This window comes from Crotalus tigris, unplaced genomic scaffold, assembly GCF_016545835.1.
Source record: "Crotalus tigris isolate CLP2741 ecotype Arizona unplaced genomic scaffold, ASM1654583v1 scf7180000017933.3771270, whole genome shotgun sequence".
NCBI lineage: Eukaryota > Metazoa > Chordata > Lepidosauria > Squamata > Viperidae > Crotalus > Crotalus tigris.
Window position 1 is genome coordinate 2,050,226 of NW_024096726.1, and position 14,433 is coordinate 2,064,658.

Below are 14,433 nucleotides of genomic sequence, written 5' to 3' on the forward strand. Positions count from 1 at the left end.
GCACTGAAATACTACACCTGCTTCTAAAGGTGGATTGGTTTGTTCACATAACAATGTCTTACCAATCACAGTAAAAGCAATCTTACCTTTGTGTCAGTCTCGGCTAGATGTTATTTTTACATGACTGCAGTAAAAGATGATAGCAGACAAGCAAAATCACATCATTAAAAAAGAGATCTTTGAAACAAACAGAGAACTTTAAAAAAATACATAAAATAATAAAAAGAGAGAATGTCATCCTGAGAATTAATAAGTTGTGGTCAAAAGGGAAAAAAAACATGATCTGGTTCCCTATGATAGAAGGGAATGAATCAAGAGTTTCCAAACAACAAAATTAGACTCAACTTCCTCTGGGCAACAAAACAAATTTAGCTGAAACTAAGTCCTAATGAAATTGGAATTGAAAAGTTTCCAGTTAAAATTAGGAAATAAGCATTTTCTTTCAAAGACTCATTTAAAAAGAACTAATTAAATATCTGCTGGTTGTAGAAAGCCTGTTAAGTCCTGCAAGCCAATCAACTCGGAACTGTTGTTATTCTATTAAACGACTTACAAAAATTATGAAGCTCATCAACATTTCAAATCAATATTTTGGATTGTACTTTTACTTCAGATATGATGCGGTTTAGAAAACTATCTACTAAAATCAAATAATATAGACCACCATCTTTTATGTTTCTTACTATTTACAAGCACTCCAGGCTAACCTAGAAATATTTTTTAGTATTTTCAAGAGAGATAGAATTTTAGTATAATGTAAACTTGCTTTCAGAGTCACTGAATACTTTCAAATATGATAGAAATAATGTTCAGAATTACCATAAATATATATACATTAAATCAGTGGTGGCATTCAAATATGTGAACAACTGGTTTTCTGTGTAGATGCTGCTTCTGGAAGTCTATTCTGGGCCTGGGCAACAAAAAAATAGCTATCGGTTCTGCCAAACTGGTGCGAATCGGCTGAATCCCACCACTGCATTAAATGTATTAATTACTTCCACTTTTTTTTTTTATCAAAATAGCCTTTCAGGTGTCCTATAAAACCATCCTCCAACTAAGTTATGCTAACTGTACAACACTCATACAATAATGAAGTATTTCATTTATTTACAAATATTTCAGGGGTATCTTTTACTATAACATAAAGGAAAGCCTGAATGAAATATGAGAATTTTTTGACATATAAAGATGCACATGTGATAAATGCATTTTCCCATTAAGTTGCATTATTTCAATCCATAGGCCACAGAAAATATGCCCTAGGAGGCTGGATGCCTGGACACTGTATTGTTCAAACAAGGTTTTTATCATGAGAACTTCTGAAATATATGTTTCAGAATGCTGATAAAACAAAAAATAGAAATAAAATTGCAAAGAAAAAGAAAGTGTAGTCTTGTAAAAAGTCTTCATGCTATAGAAAGTGCAAAGTAGCTCTTGGGATCACAGCCTGTTATAATTGGATCATTTAACTTCTCATTCAGTGGCATACATCAGAGGTCCCCAACCCCCAGTCTGTGGACCAGTACCGGGCCACGGCATGCCAGCAACCGGGCTGCACAAACAAAGCAAAGCCCCATCCGTGGGATGCAGGCAGCACACAAAACCACACACTCTCCGTTCCACAGAAAACCTTTCTCCACGGAACCGGTCCCTGGTGCCCAAAAGGTTGGGGAACTCTGGCATACAGGAAGTCATCGAGCTACAAATGTAACAGAACCTGGCAATTATACTCGTTAAGCTGAGCATTCATAGGAGTGAATCACATAACCTGAACGCGATCACTCTTGGCTTTCGCCCACACATTCGCTAATTAAATGCGCAGGTCATTAAGCACATCTCAGGGTGGGGAAGGCCATGGGGGGCCTAGTGCACGGACGACTGCCTTCCCCCACCCATGGAGAGACCCCATGCTACTCTTTCCAACCCTTGGGGTCCAAAGCTGCTTGGGCCTTTCCTCCTCACCCCATCAATTTACTTTCGGCACCACATTTGAGAGCTCCACATTTTCCACGCTCATCTGTGCAGCCTTGAGTGCGGGAGCCCTTGTCCAGCCAGATGGACAAGCGTCGGACCAGTCTCTCCCCTTCTTCACTGAGCCCCAGCCTCTTTCACAAGCAGGTGCGGCCCTGCTCCGCCACTTGCTAGAATGCTGAGCCTGCCTGGGTTTCACAAATTATACTACCAGACAGCTGGACAGTCATGCTTGCAATGAGGGGAAAGCTGGTTCCGCCAACCTGCGCTATGCAAAGCTGCAAAGGCATTGCCGCGCCCTGCACCTCTGCAAAATCTCCGTTTAGGAGATCTTGCAGCAAGGTCATGGGGAGGGGAGGAACTGGGCCAGCCAAGCCTTCCAATCTAGAAGCTAGATGCGGGCAGCCAGCTTCCTCTGGGTAGTTTCTTCCCACTCGCATCCAAACAGGAGCAAGGGCTACCAAGTGAGGGGAGCAGGGCGGTGTCATGCCAAGCTCTCCAGCTCCACGGCACAACAGAGCTGGAGAGTCATATTGTTTAGGAGCCCCTCTTGCAATTTGGAAAAGGAGTGCTTTTGGCAAGTGAGGGGAGCAGGGCGATGGCACGCCAAGCTCTCTAGCTCTATGGTGGTGCAATTTGTGAAACCCAGGCGGGTTCAGCACTCCAGCAGGTGGTGGAGCAGGGCCGTGCCCGCTTGTGAGAGAAGCTGGGGCTTGGTGGGGAAGGGGAGAGACCAGACTGGCGCTTTTCTACCTGGCTGGTCAAGGGCTCCAGCACCCAAGGCTACAAAGGAGGCAAACGGAGGCAGTTTGGGACTCTCAGGTGTGGCACCAAAGTACCATGTTGCAGCATCTCTGTAGTCATTCATAAGTGTAAAACAACTGCTGTGATGTTGCAACATATGTAACTTTGCAATTCGCTTGTAAGTACTTTTGGCAGAGAATGTTGTAATGTTGAACATTCGCTAAGTCAATGTTCATAACTTGAGGACTATCTGTATTTTTTGTAAAACCACACAATACCCTATCTACTTGGATATTCTGTCCCACTTGTCATAAAGGGTGTAGCATTAAAATGGCATGAATGTTACTATTTCAGTGATCACATAAAAATGTGTTACTGTATAAAGTGTTCATTTGCACAGTAGAAGACCATATCCCACCCTCTGCTTCTGGTTCAACATTGTTTGTATCTTGAATATCCAAGGACAGAATTCCACTCAGGATTTCTCCACTGGATGAAAAAGGGGGGATTTATTTTGACTGTTTCCATCTTTCTTCTATAGCTCACATAAATCTCTTTTAGGGTACTGAGATGTATTTTAGAACAGTGCAGAAAACACAGGAGACACAGTGGAGGTTACCTTCCCCCATTTACTCCAGCAATAACTTTGTAGATCCAGTCTAAGATATTTTGGGAAAAATATATGATTCATGCACAAGTTCTTGATTTTTCACTCAAAACATACCTACATTTGTATCTGTTAGGAGTAGGAACATCTACTGCACAAATAAAAATTACAGACTTTAAAAATGGAGGGATTTCTGCGAGAAAAGTTCAATCATCTTCACAATTAAAGTACACATTGTAACCAAATGCCTACTCAATATTCAAGCCAGGCCTGATTGCATCCATAAATGTAATATAAGACAATATTAATTCTACACGTTATACTAGAAGAAATACATAAATTCAGTATTAGGAAGCATTTTTATTGATATGAAGTCCTTTACATCAAAATCAAATGAACAATCCAAGTATTCGGCTCAATATTTTAATGTCATACTACATTTAAAAATTGATCTTTTAAAAAAATATCAGTGCACTGTATTAAAAGTAGATTTACACATACAATTTATGTAACATTACAAACTGTGCAATCTAATTACATATTTCATTTTTACCATTTTGGTTGCTAAGTTATTGTAGTGCTGTAAATTGTGCTTTCCAACATTACGTTTTGTGCACTGGAGCCCTTTGGCTAAATAATTTGTTTCTTCTGGGGCTGTGCTATTTTTTTATTTTTACAGCAAAAATGAAGACCAATATGGTATGAAAATATGCTACATTGTTTCAATTGTTAAAATATTATGAAATGTTTGCATTAGAAATAATTATAAATTTGAGAGCCATATTTTTTTTTAAAAAAAAAATCAGGTTCAAATTCTGCTACTTAAATATGTGATATGGCAGGGCTTTATTTTTCTTTATGCATTAATACTATTTCTTAAAAAAATATAACAGCAAAGGTAAATATCTGAATGCACCAGTTTCCTTTAAGTGTTTACATATTTACTTATGACATTAATGGCTCATTAATGCCTTATAAATTAATGCAACCAAACAGCTATTTTAAAATGGGAACACAAATAACCACCAACAAAAGTAGAAATTTAACAAAAAAAGGATGCTAAAATGCAATTAAGCCTGGCAGAAACTGAGTTTAGTTAGAAATAGTTTTAAATAATTAGAAACTAAAAAAAAACAATATGTAGGATGAGTGACTTTAAAAGCAAGAGATCTTGTGCAATGAATTAGGCAGGTGATGAGCATAAATAACTCTAGCGTGCCAAAAGGAAAAGACAAAATAGTGATTGCATAAACCCTCATTTTTGAAAACCCTAAATAAGAAAAAGTCCTGTGGCACTTTATAGACTAACTTTCACAGATCGTGATCTATGTTACAAACAGTGAGGGAAAAGAATAGCATTATTTGCTTACTTTTTAAAAAAGGGATGAGACCAGTAAGTTTCTCCCCTGTTCAAAGTTTCGGGCTTTTAAGTAGGCTATGAATGAAAGGGAGCCAGTAAGGTATTGTGGTTAAGGGGCTAGATTAGAATTGAGCAGACTCAAATTCTAGCCCACCCTTATAGGCATTTTATTTATTTATTATTAAATTTTTATATTGCCTATCCCCCCCCACACACACAAGGTGGCAAGGCGTGGAGGCTGTCAAAATGACTATTAGACATTTTCTCTTGGGAAATGGACCTCTACCTACTGTAACATCTGCTATTGGACCAGCAGGGCAAACTATGTTTACAACAGAGGTGTCCAACCTTGGCAATTGTAAGACTTGTGGACTTCAACTCCCAGAAATCTCCCACTAATTCTGGGGTTGAAGTCCACAGGTCTTAAATTTGCAACAGGTTTACAACATTCAATGAAAAGATTTTCATCTGCAGTGGTTTGATTCAGGTTGATTATGTATCAATAAAAAGAGAGAGAGATGGAAATTCTGTTTTTTATGATATAATATTCAGAGTTTGTTCTTACTTAAAACAGGATATGGGAGTATCTTACAAGGAAGAACCAAGGATATAAAATGACTTTCTTACTACTAAAAGGAAAGATTTTCTTTGAAGATTGGGCACAAAAGAGATTCTGAGATTATCATGGATAATATTTCTATTATCATGGAAATGTACAATGTGAGCCATCATTTATCCATATAACTATATCAAAAGGGCAGAAGATAGGTCATCTGCACTCCCATAGACTCATTCTATTTCTTAAAAAAGATATGTTCAGAATAGTTATTTATTAGCACCAAATTAGCCTCAATTTTGTACGTGTGTGTATGCATGCATGTGTGCCCATGGACAGAATTAGATGTGTTATGATAGGGCACTATTAGAATGATCAGATCCTGATTTCTCTCTGTCATGCATCTCTTATGTAAATAATCAAAATCTGATATACTGGATACATTCTTATACTTAATTATTGAATACATTCTCATTATTTAGTTTGACTCTTAGATGATTGTGCATTTAATAGACCCTCCTTTAACCCCCAAAAGCTTATCATAATATATTTGTAAGTTTTTGTTGCTTTTGCAGTAACAGCCTAATATACAGTAGCTACCTCCAATTTTCATAATCCTAAAAACATGATCTACTATCTTTTAAACACCTAGGGCTATTTTAAAAAGTAAAACATTTTTACTGTAAAATTTTCAAGGTTATAACTGGATAGCTTTATTTCCATTTTAAATTGACTTTATTTTCTATAACTCCAAATTGTGAAAGATGAAGACATGCTGTGATTTGAGGATGGTACAGGAAACCAATTCCACTGAATTGATTTGAGATCATTCCATTATTTAGGAAAATATCTTAGTAACCTAATCCTAAATTTTGTTATGCAAAGTTTGACAATTGAGTGAAACTGGCACCTGCAGAAAAAGTTTCATTCACTGTGTTTGTCATCAACAGTAGCCATTTCTAAGCCTAACAAGACAACCTTTATTTGGAAATTTAAAAAAGCAGCCCTAGTAATTTTAAATGGAATTGTCTCTTCTGCATAAATAGATCACATCTATGGATAATGGCTGTTTCTATTTAATGAATTATGTTAGTATTAATGGAATATTCTTTTTTATAAATATATTTATTGGGTATGTAAAATATCTATGATTGCAGTGGGAATGATTATTTGCTTAATTGACAATGATGAATAATTGTCAGTTTATATTTAACTTGGAATTGTTTTTTCCTAATTGAATGGAGAGCTTTTCTAGAATATTGTTCATACCTTAGACCTAAATGATCAAGGAGCATTAGCAGCTATATGAATCCATTAGATGCATTCCTGGGTTTAATAATTAATATATAAAATTTCTGAAAACCTAAAATGATAACCTATAAAGTTCTTATTTAACATAACCATAGATACTTTATTTTTTAATTGTGCTAATATTGTCTACTGGGCTCATTCATTTATGGTGCAATCAGAAAAAAAATATTCTATTTCATAACCTAGTAAGAAAAAAAAATGATTAAACCAACTTATTATCTACATTGAAATATATATATATATATATTTCTCACTGTACTTTTCTTATGCCAATTTATTTCCTACTTCCTATGTTAAATTGTCAATATTGATAGCCAAAAGCCATTTTCTGTTATGCACGCCCTACCTATTGAAATACCACCATTATATAATTAAATAATACAAGGTGACATGCACTCTCAAATAAAAGTGCTTACTAGAGAAGCTACAGATTGTTTTGTTTTATCTAGTCCTGTTAAGGCATGTCTAACATACTGAGCCAATGTCTGCTGAACCAGGCTGGATGAATGGTCGTGATGAAACAGATTGTCTTTCTCCTTGACCAAGAGTTCTTTTGCGTTCACGAACTATTGCCTTTTGATATCGCTTCATTCTTTCTAGTTGTTCTTCGGCGCTCATTTTTCCTCTTTGAGGATCTCCAGAGTATAAACGTTCCAAGGCACTCTTTGGTCTCTCCTTGAAAATGACACAGAACATGTTTGTAATGACATTTTTTTAAAAAGTTAGTATAACTCCAAACTACTTCCTTTTATTAACTTACTATGGACAATACTGACCTACTGTATAACTATGTTAGTTTAAGAGGCTGAAGATGGCAGAACTATCCTTTCATTGTTTTCTTTCAATGCAAACTGTCCAGGAAAATCTTTTGTTTGTAAAGTAAATAGTTTGGAAAAAATATCTGATTAAATTTCTAGGACAGTGGTGGCGAACCTATGGCACAGGTGCCAGAGGCGGCACTCAGAGCCCTCTCTGTGGGCACGCGCGCCCTCGCTCCAGTCCTAGGCCTTCAGCTGGGTTTTATAAAACCTTTTCACTTTAGGCCTCCGCTGCTGTGTGCAAAAAAAAAAAAAAAGGTTCAATCAATCAGTCAATTTCAACTTCTCGCGGGAAAAAAAAGATCTTGCAAAGTTGGAATTGATTGATTGAACTTTTTAGTCCCACCTAGTCTGCTGTTACCACCGCAGCCATGCCCACCCAATAGGCCACACCCACCTGGCACCCGACATGCATAAGTGGGTTTTGGGTTGCCGTTTGGGCACTCAGTCTCTAAAAGGTTCACCATCACTGTTCCAGGAGGAAACATATAAAATTGAAAAATTGACTATAATTTTCTTCAGGATAATGGACTCAGATTTAAGGTGCTTCTAGACAGATGGCTACTAGAACTATAATTCCAAATGATAATACACAGAAATTCTGTCTTTTCCTCTTTAATTTTTATAATAAAAAGGGAGAAAGCAATGGGAAAATATGGGTAAATTACAAATTGGAAGCAACAGTGTCTAGATCCCCAGCCCTATAAAAACCTATAAATGTGGTAGGCCAACAAACTTAAAGTACTCATCGATGATCTGCATGACCCTTGTAGTGAATAATTTTAAACTCCAAAGGATTATCAAATACTAAAGCAAAATGACATTACTAAAGTGTTGTTCAAAACAAGCGTCATCCTAGTTAAACATATTTTACCTTGGAAGCATCCCTTCGAAGCGTTGAGTATGATGAAACTGTTGATGACTGATGGAGTCTAGAAGTTGAACCAGATAATCCTTTTAAAAAAAGGTGGAAAAACTCTATTTAGAAAAAAAAGTCCAGTTGATATTTGTTAAATCTATGTTCTGTGATAACTCTTTTAAAGAATCAGTTAAAATTTGGAGAATCTTTAAAGGCAAAAGTTGGAAAAGGGATGTAGACATTTCTATTACTACATTTCCTTCCTTCTTTCCATAATACATTATGTCCTATAATTGACACATCTCAATGTATTATTCAATTCTTCATTGAAATGTATTCATTAAGGGTTTAATAGGAATCACTATCCTTATGATAGTTCTCGGCTTCCTGAATGCTGTAATCTGAATTACATACTTTAGTGTTTCAGAAGTAGGATTTATGCATGTATTTATTTATATACATATAATTGATTCTTCAAATCTTGCCCTTTTAAAGTTGTATCTGGAGTTTCAACCCAAACATGTGGCAAATGATGTTATCATTTGGAAATGCAAAACCATAATAAATATGATCTTCTAAAATACAGAAACTTCAGTCTCTTGACTCACCTCTGGTAGGTAATGTTTGATATCTACTGTCAGTGCCACGAAAACCAATGGAAGGTTGGCTCAGATCACTGCCTATTGTTACCAATTCAGGTTCGCTCACATATGAGCGGAGTTCTACCTACATGGATAAATATACAATTAAATAGATGGCAACATTTTTCATATACTGCCTCCCTATAATTACAGCATATTGGAAGACAATACTAGAATTACAGTAATGTTAGAACTACATAAATACAGTATACAACCTGGGGTGGAATGCTTACCCTGTAATCTCCATTTATATACTGTCCAAGTTCACGGTCTCGTTTTCTTTCATCAGACTGACGTTTGAGTCCACGCACCGATGTGTGCCTTATTACTGTAGCTTCTTTAGGAAGAGGTGGAACAGCTGGTGGGTTATCATCAGTGCTATACAACTGTGGGAGAGGAGGTCTTGGTGGTGCTTCATCTTCCTGATATTGCATTAAAAAAATGTGTTCATTGCTCCATGTGGAAAATAAATCCTGCTTAAATCACAGCAAATAATATGCAGTATATGAATTTAACACCACATTACTTTAAGATTTTTTTTTTTCCTGGAAATTCCTCAGTCACAAGTCATTTATAAGCAGATTAAATCAAAGCTTCAATTACCATCAAGAACACTGTAAACAAATCTACAAAGTATTATTTATCTGATTATCACTCTTCGTTACCCCATATTCTACACACAAGGAAATCCATTACCATTCTCAGTGCACTTTAGCCCATAAACTACAACACTATGGAATAATGACACAACCTTTGGTTTTAATTTCACTGATGACTGGATTGGAGGTTCAACTTTTTTCACTTGTTGGGATGGAGAAAACATTCTAGGCTGTGTATAAGGCTGAGGAAAAAGTCTGACTTCCAACGAGGGCTTGATAGGACTAGTTGGTGGACTTTGCTGAGTAGAAATTTTACTGTCTGTTGACATGAGAGTAGATGATGATGAAGGCACTAGAGGCTTTGAAAATGAAGGCACTGTTTTTCTTTCTGGAAAAATACACATTACATTCAGATGTAGCACAGAAAAAACAAATAACCCTTATCTCCATAATAAACAGTATGAAAGTAAAACTGGTGTTTAGAAAAGCAGCTTAAGATTTATTGAACTGTTGTTGTTTTTTTTAGAAATACCCAAGTACAAACATTTTAGAACACCAACTCTGAAAAAAGGCATTGGTAAATTTTTATGTGGGAGTGTTAATGATAAAATGCCAGAAACCTCATCAGGAAAAGGTAGCTTAGCTTTTATGTTATGAATGGCAAAAGGGGGGGCCAAGGTGTTCTTTTGTGATTCAGATATCATTAGCCTAAAATATAAGACTGAAACACACATATATTGATTTGATAATATTCCAGTAGCTAGATTTGCAATACCAGCATTAAGCTTTCTTACCTGGATTCTTGATAGATTCAATGATGACTCTATAGTTGGATTTATTTGCACTTAGGCCAGCTGTAACATCTTCAATTCTCCACAAATCTTTTTGCATTTGAGATTTCTCCTAATGAGGGTAAGGAGGATCAAATCAATATTGGTTATATAGATAGAAAAAAAAAGTAGAAATTGAGGACATGCTTTTTTGCTAGTAAACAGCACACTACATAGCAATTCTTATATTGTTCAGCATTCTAACAAATATATATATATATATATTTACATATAATATGTATAATTTGCCTCTGGACTGAGATTCTTTGTTGGTTGCTTAAAAGGAGAGAACAATAGGGCTGTTTATAGGATAAAATCCCTAAGAATCTATCATAACATAAAATAAGCAACTGAATTATAAAACCAAAAATTTAACATATTCAACATAAATGTTACTAAAACTCCCGAACTGAGACGCCACCAGCAGATAATACTTCATTTGATAGCAGTAAATTAACGTAATGCCCATTGAACTAACTAGGTCCTGAAAACTCTCTATTTGCTGGATCAAAGGAGTCCACTCATATTTCCAGGAAAATTTCTTTGGCAAACTAAAGATGTCTGGTCATCCCAGAAAAAAAGGACTTATTTGTTATATTGCCATAGCATTTAGCAACTGGCCAAAGAGTGAGAAATCTGATGCTTATCATAAAGGTATATTTGCATGCACATGTAGTTCTACCATATTGTGATATAATATGCATGTGAAGCTTTTTTTCCCCTCTGGAAAAAAAATTTCCCATCAAAATTAGATCTCCGAGTGAGATGAGATCTGACTAAAACTATTTAGGAAACTGCAAAATGCAAAGATTGAAAATAGCCTTACCTGAGAAAAACATGATTTATTCATCTGTCCTTGCAGAGTTTGCTTCAGCTGGTTCACATCTTTTTCCAATTTCAGATATTCATTCCAGGCATTTTCCATTTCCTATTGACAAAGAGAACAAACTCATTTTGCCTTTTCATAAGCAATAACAAGCTATGAAGGTGCTGGTTAATGTACTTATTTAAGCAAGTACTTTATGCAAGTGTAAACACAATTAAAAGTACTTTAGGCTATATGCACACAGCTCTTACTTTACAGTGACTCTCATTAAAGTCAGAAGTCTCTCTCTCTCTCTCTCTCTCTCTCTCTCTCTCACCATGAGGTGGGCAGGAAATAGTTCAATAACACACTATATACACACAGACACACTATATATGTGTGTACGTATACACACACACACGTATATATGTATGCATATGTAAAATTGGACAATATTAAAAAACAATGGCATATAGCATAAATGCATAGCTTTCTTTTCAACATCTACATGATACCACTGGATGAAATCATCCACTGTTCTGGAGTTCTTGCTGATGGTACCCAATCATATCTTTCAACTTCAGACTGGCCAAGTGAGGCTGTCAAGGTTCTGTTCTAGTGCCTGGAGGCTGAGTAGGTTTGGAAAGAGAGCAAACATCTCCAACTCAATCCTAGCAAGACAGAGTGGTTCTGAGTGGGTCCCCTAGAGGTGGGGATGGACCATCTTTGACCTTGGATGGGATTGTACTTACCTGTACCAGGTTGATGCACAATTTAGGAGTCTTCCTGGAATTGCAGCTCCTGCTTGGAGAGCAGCTGGGTCCAGGAAGCCTTTGCACAGTGTTGTCTGTTGTTCCAGTTTTATCTTTTCCTAGATTAGAGGGCCTTTTGAACAGTCGCTCATGCTTAGTCACTTTGGGGCTTGAATACTACTATACACTCTAAATGGGACGGCCATTGAAGACTACCCAAAAGCTTCAACTGATCCAGAATGTAGCAGCATAAGTAGTGATGGGCATGTCTCAATATGGCCGTGTAACACCTCTGCTTCACAAAATCCATTGTTGGCCAGTTTGCTTCTGGTTGTAATTCAAGGTACTTGTTCTTCCCTATAAAGTCCTACATGGCATAGGACCTGGTTATGCTTATCTCCCACATATCTTTCTGTCCAGCCATTTCAGTTTTGTAATGTTGGCATATTCCAAATTCTTTCAATGAAACAATGTCATCTGTTCATACTTTGGAAGTGTATCCTCTCTGTAGCAGTGCCTGCCTCTGAAATGAGGTTCCCCCCAAGATCCAGATGTCCCCCCTCTCTATTGTTTTTCAGAAGAGCAGTAAAGACCTGACTCTTCACCTAGGTCTTTGGCAAGGGAAGAGTGAGAAAATGGTTTTTCATAGTTTGCCAATCCTACTTCAACAACCACTAAACTACATTGTCATGCAGTTCCAGTAGGCTTGATATGGAAATTACGACTATATATTAATTCTTAAAGCACCTTCTACTTACTGTAGATACTTTGGATATTTCAGCCCGAATACATATGAGATCTTCTTGTAAAAGTTTCTGCTGATATGAAATTTTTTCTGTGTGCTGTGGTTGGTCTTTGTATTGTTCCATCTGTCTATGTAACACTTCCAAGACAGATTCCAGCTGATCCTAAAGAAAGTATTTTAAAAGTTTTTAAAAATAAACTCTGAAACCATTTTAGAAGACCCTCCTTTAATTTAGTGTTTTAAAAATATTAATTTTTTACCCCAAATATAAAAATATCTGTCTGTCTCAGCCTGCCTGCTTGCCACTCTCTCCCTCCACCCATTCGTCCCTCTCACGGTCAAAAGATCTTGGACTCTTCAATCCCAGTTTTGGATTTGGATACTGAAGTTGAGGAATATTTGCTCAACTATTCCTATCTCTGGAAAATAATACATCACATTTCGATTAGTTTTATTTAGGGAGACCCCCCAAAGAGTGTTTGGTTCAGAATATAATAATCAATTTGTTAAAAGAGATGGTGTTTGCAGTTTGGTTTTGGGTGCCATTTAATATATTTGTGAACATTTTAAGTACAAAAACATCTGGTACAAATCTTTCCTCTTTCTACAGCAGTCTTCTGAGGCTGTTTTGCAGGCTTTAACGACTCCAAAGATATCTTTAATTAAGACCACAAATAAAGTTTTTCAATGGCTGTAACCCAGCTTTGAAAATCCCTTTCAGAGATGATACCATCAACTTATCTGAAATTCAGCTCTCTGCAAGCTAGGAAGGTGAAAATGAGGATAGATATACTGGCATCATTCGTGTATTTTCCTATGGTTTTTAAAAATGAATCCTCCCAGTTGGGAAACTATTTAAAACAAACAAGAATTGCATATAGATTCTATAAGAATTTGGTAATCTTTAAAATGGGAGAAAAGTTATGAAATACGTAAGTTGAATGTACCTATATTACTGTCAAGCACCAGGAAAATCAGGAGATTCCGGCAATTCAAATGAGCATAAAGATTTATTGCAAGCTTAAACTCTCTATAAGAATCCGAACTATTAAGGGTTAAGGGAAATTTGTGGGAGTTAAGAATAGAAAGGAATTCAAGGTAGGCTGGACTTAGATCTCTTGTGGGCACTCAGGGACTCATGACCGGTGAAGCGTTTGACCTCTCCCTCGGTCTCAGCCTGTCATCTCCTACAATTACTTACTTTTCGCTTGGAATAAATAGGAATAATTTATTGGAACTATATAATTACAAAGATCTAATTCTAGTTCTACTTACTACATACTCAAAAACCAAAATGGGCCTTTAGACACAGAAACAGAGTATTACAAAAATAATTAATTTGTAATTAATCCAAAGATGATTACTTTATTTTCTTTAAGGGCTCTTATTTTGTCTTCTAGGTCTTGCAGAATCCTGTCTTGCTCACAGAAGACACTCAGCTTTACCTAAAAATAAATATATATATATACACACACAAGGTTAAAACAATAAAACAGAATGAGATTTTTGCAAGGATCAGAAAGAAGAAAATGTATACTTACATCAATATTACTTTCTCCAATTTTGATCGGTTTTGCATGTCGCTCTTTGATTGTATCATGTCCTGTCATCTAAAATATAAAGATTTAAAAGTAAAAATTGGAAGCCATAAAATGTTAGTAGCAAACAAAACTATCCTTTTTTCTGCAAAAATATATATATTAGTCCTGATCCAAATATATGTTATGGGCATATGCTAGGTCTAAGAGATTCCTTTAAATTTGGTTGAATTCAATATGGCAAATGTTCATATCATACAACTTGTATTTACAACAAGTTCTTATTTACATTAC

General features: G+C 36.1%; 1 protein-coding gene across 11 annotated transcripts in view; it reads right to left on the reverse strand.

Moving 5' to 3' along the window:
- PLEKHA7 (pleckstrin homology domain containing A7) overlaps window positions 1-14,433 on the reverse strand; it is a 120,736-nt gene that overhangs the window by 15,104 nt on the left and 91,199 nt on the right. For all 11 annotated transcript variants that reach the window (XR_005556856.1, XM_039344606.1, XM_039344616.1 and 8 more), the window contains 10 exons: window positions 14,143-14,211; window positions 13,966-14,046; window positions 12,615-12,764; window positions 11,126-11,227; window positions 10,264-10,372; window positions 9,622-9,857; window positions 9,104-9,292; window positions 8,838-8,955; window positions 8,245-8,324; window positions 7,027-7,227 (listed from right to left, as the gene is read on the reverse strand). Coding sequence is in view for 10 of the 11 variants with exons in the window: in XM_039344606.1 (XP_039200540.1) it covers window positions 7,027-7,227; window positions 8,245-8,324; window positions 8,838-8,955; window positions 9,104-9,292; window positions 9,622-9,857; window positions 10,264-10,372; window positions 11,126-11,227; window positions 12,615-12,764; window positions 13,966-14,046; window positions 14,143-14,211 (1,335 nt within the window). In the remaining variant the exon portion in view is untranslated. The remainder of the gene's footprint in view (window positions 1-7,026; window positions 7,228-8,244; window positions 8,325-8,837; window positions 8,956-9,103; window positions 9,293-9,621; window positions 9,858-10,263; window positions 10,373-11,125; window positions 11,228-12,614; window positions 12,765-13,965; window positions 14,047-14,142; window positions 14,212-14,433) is intronic.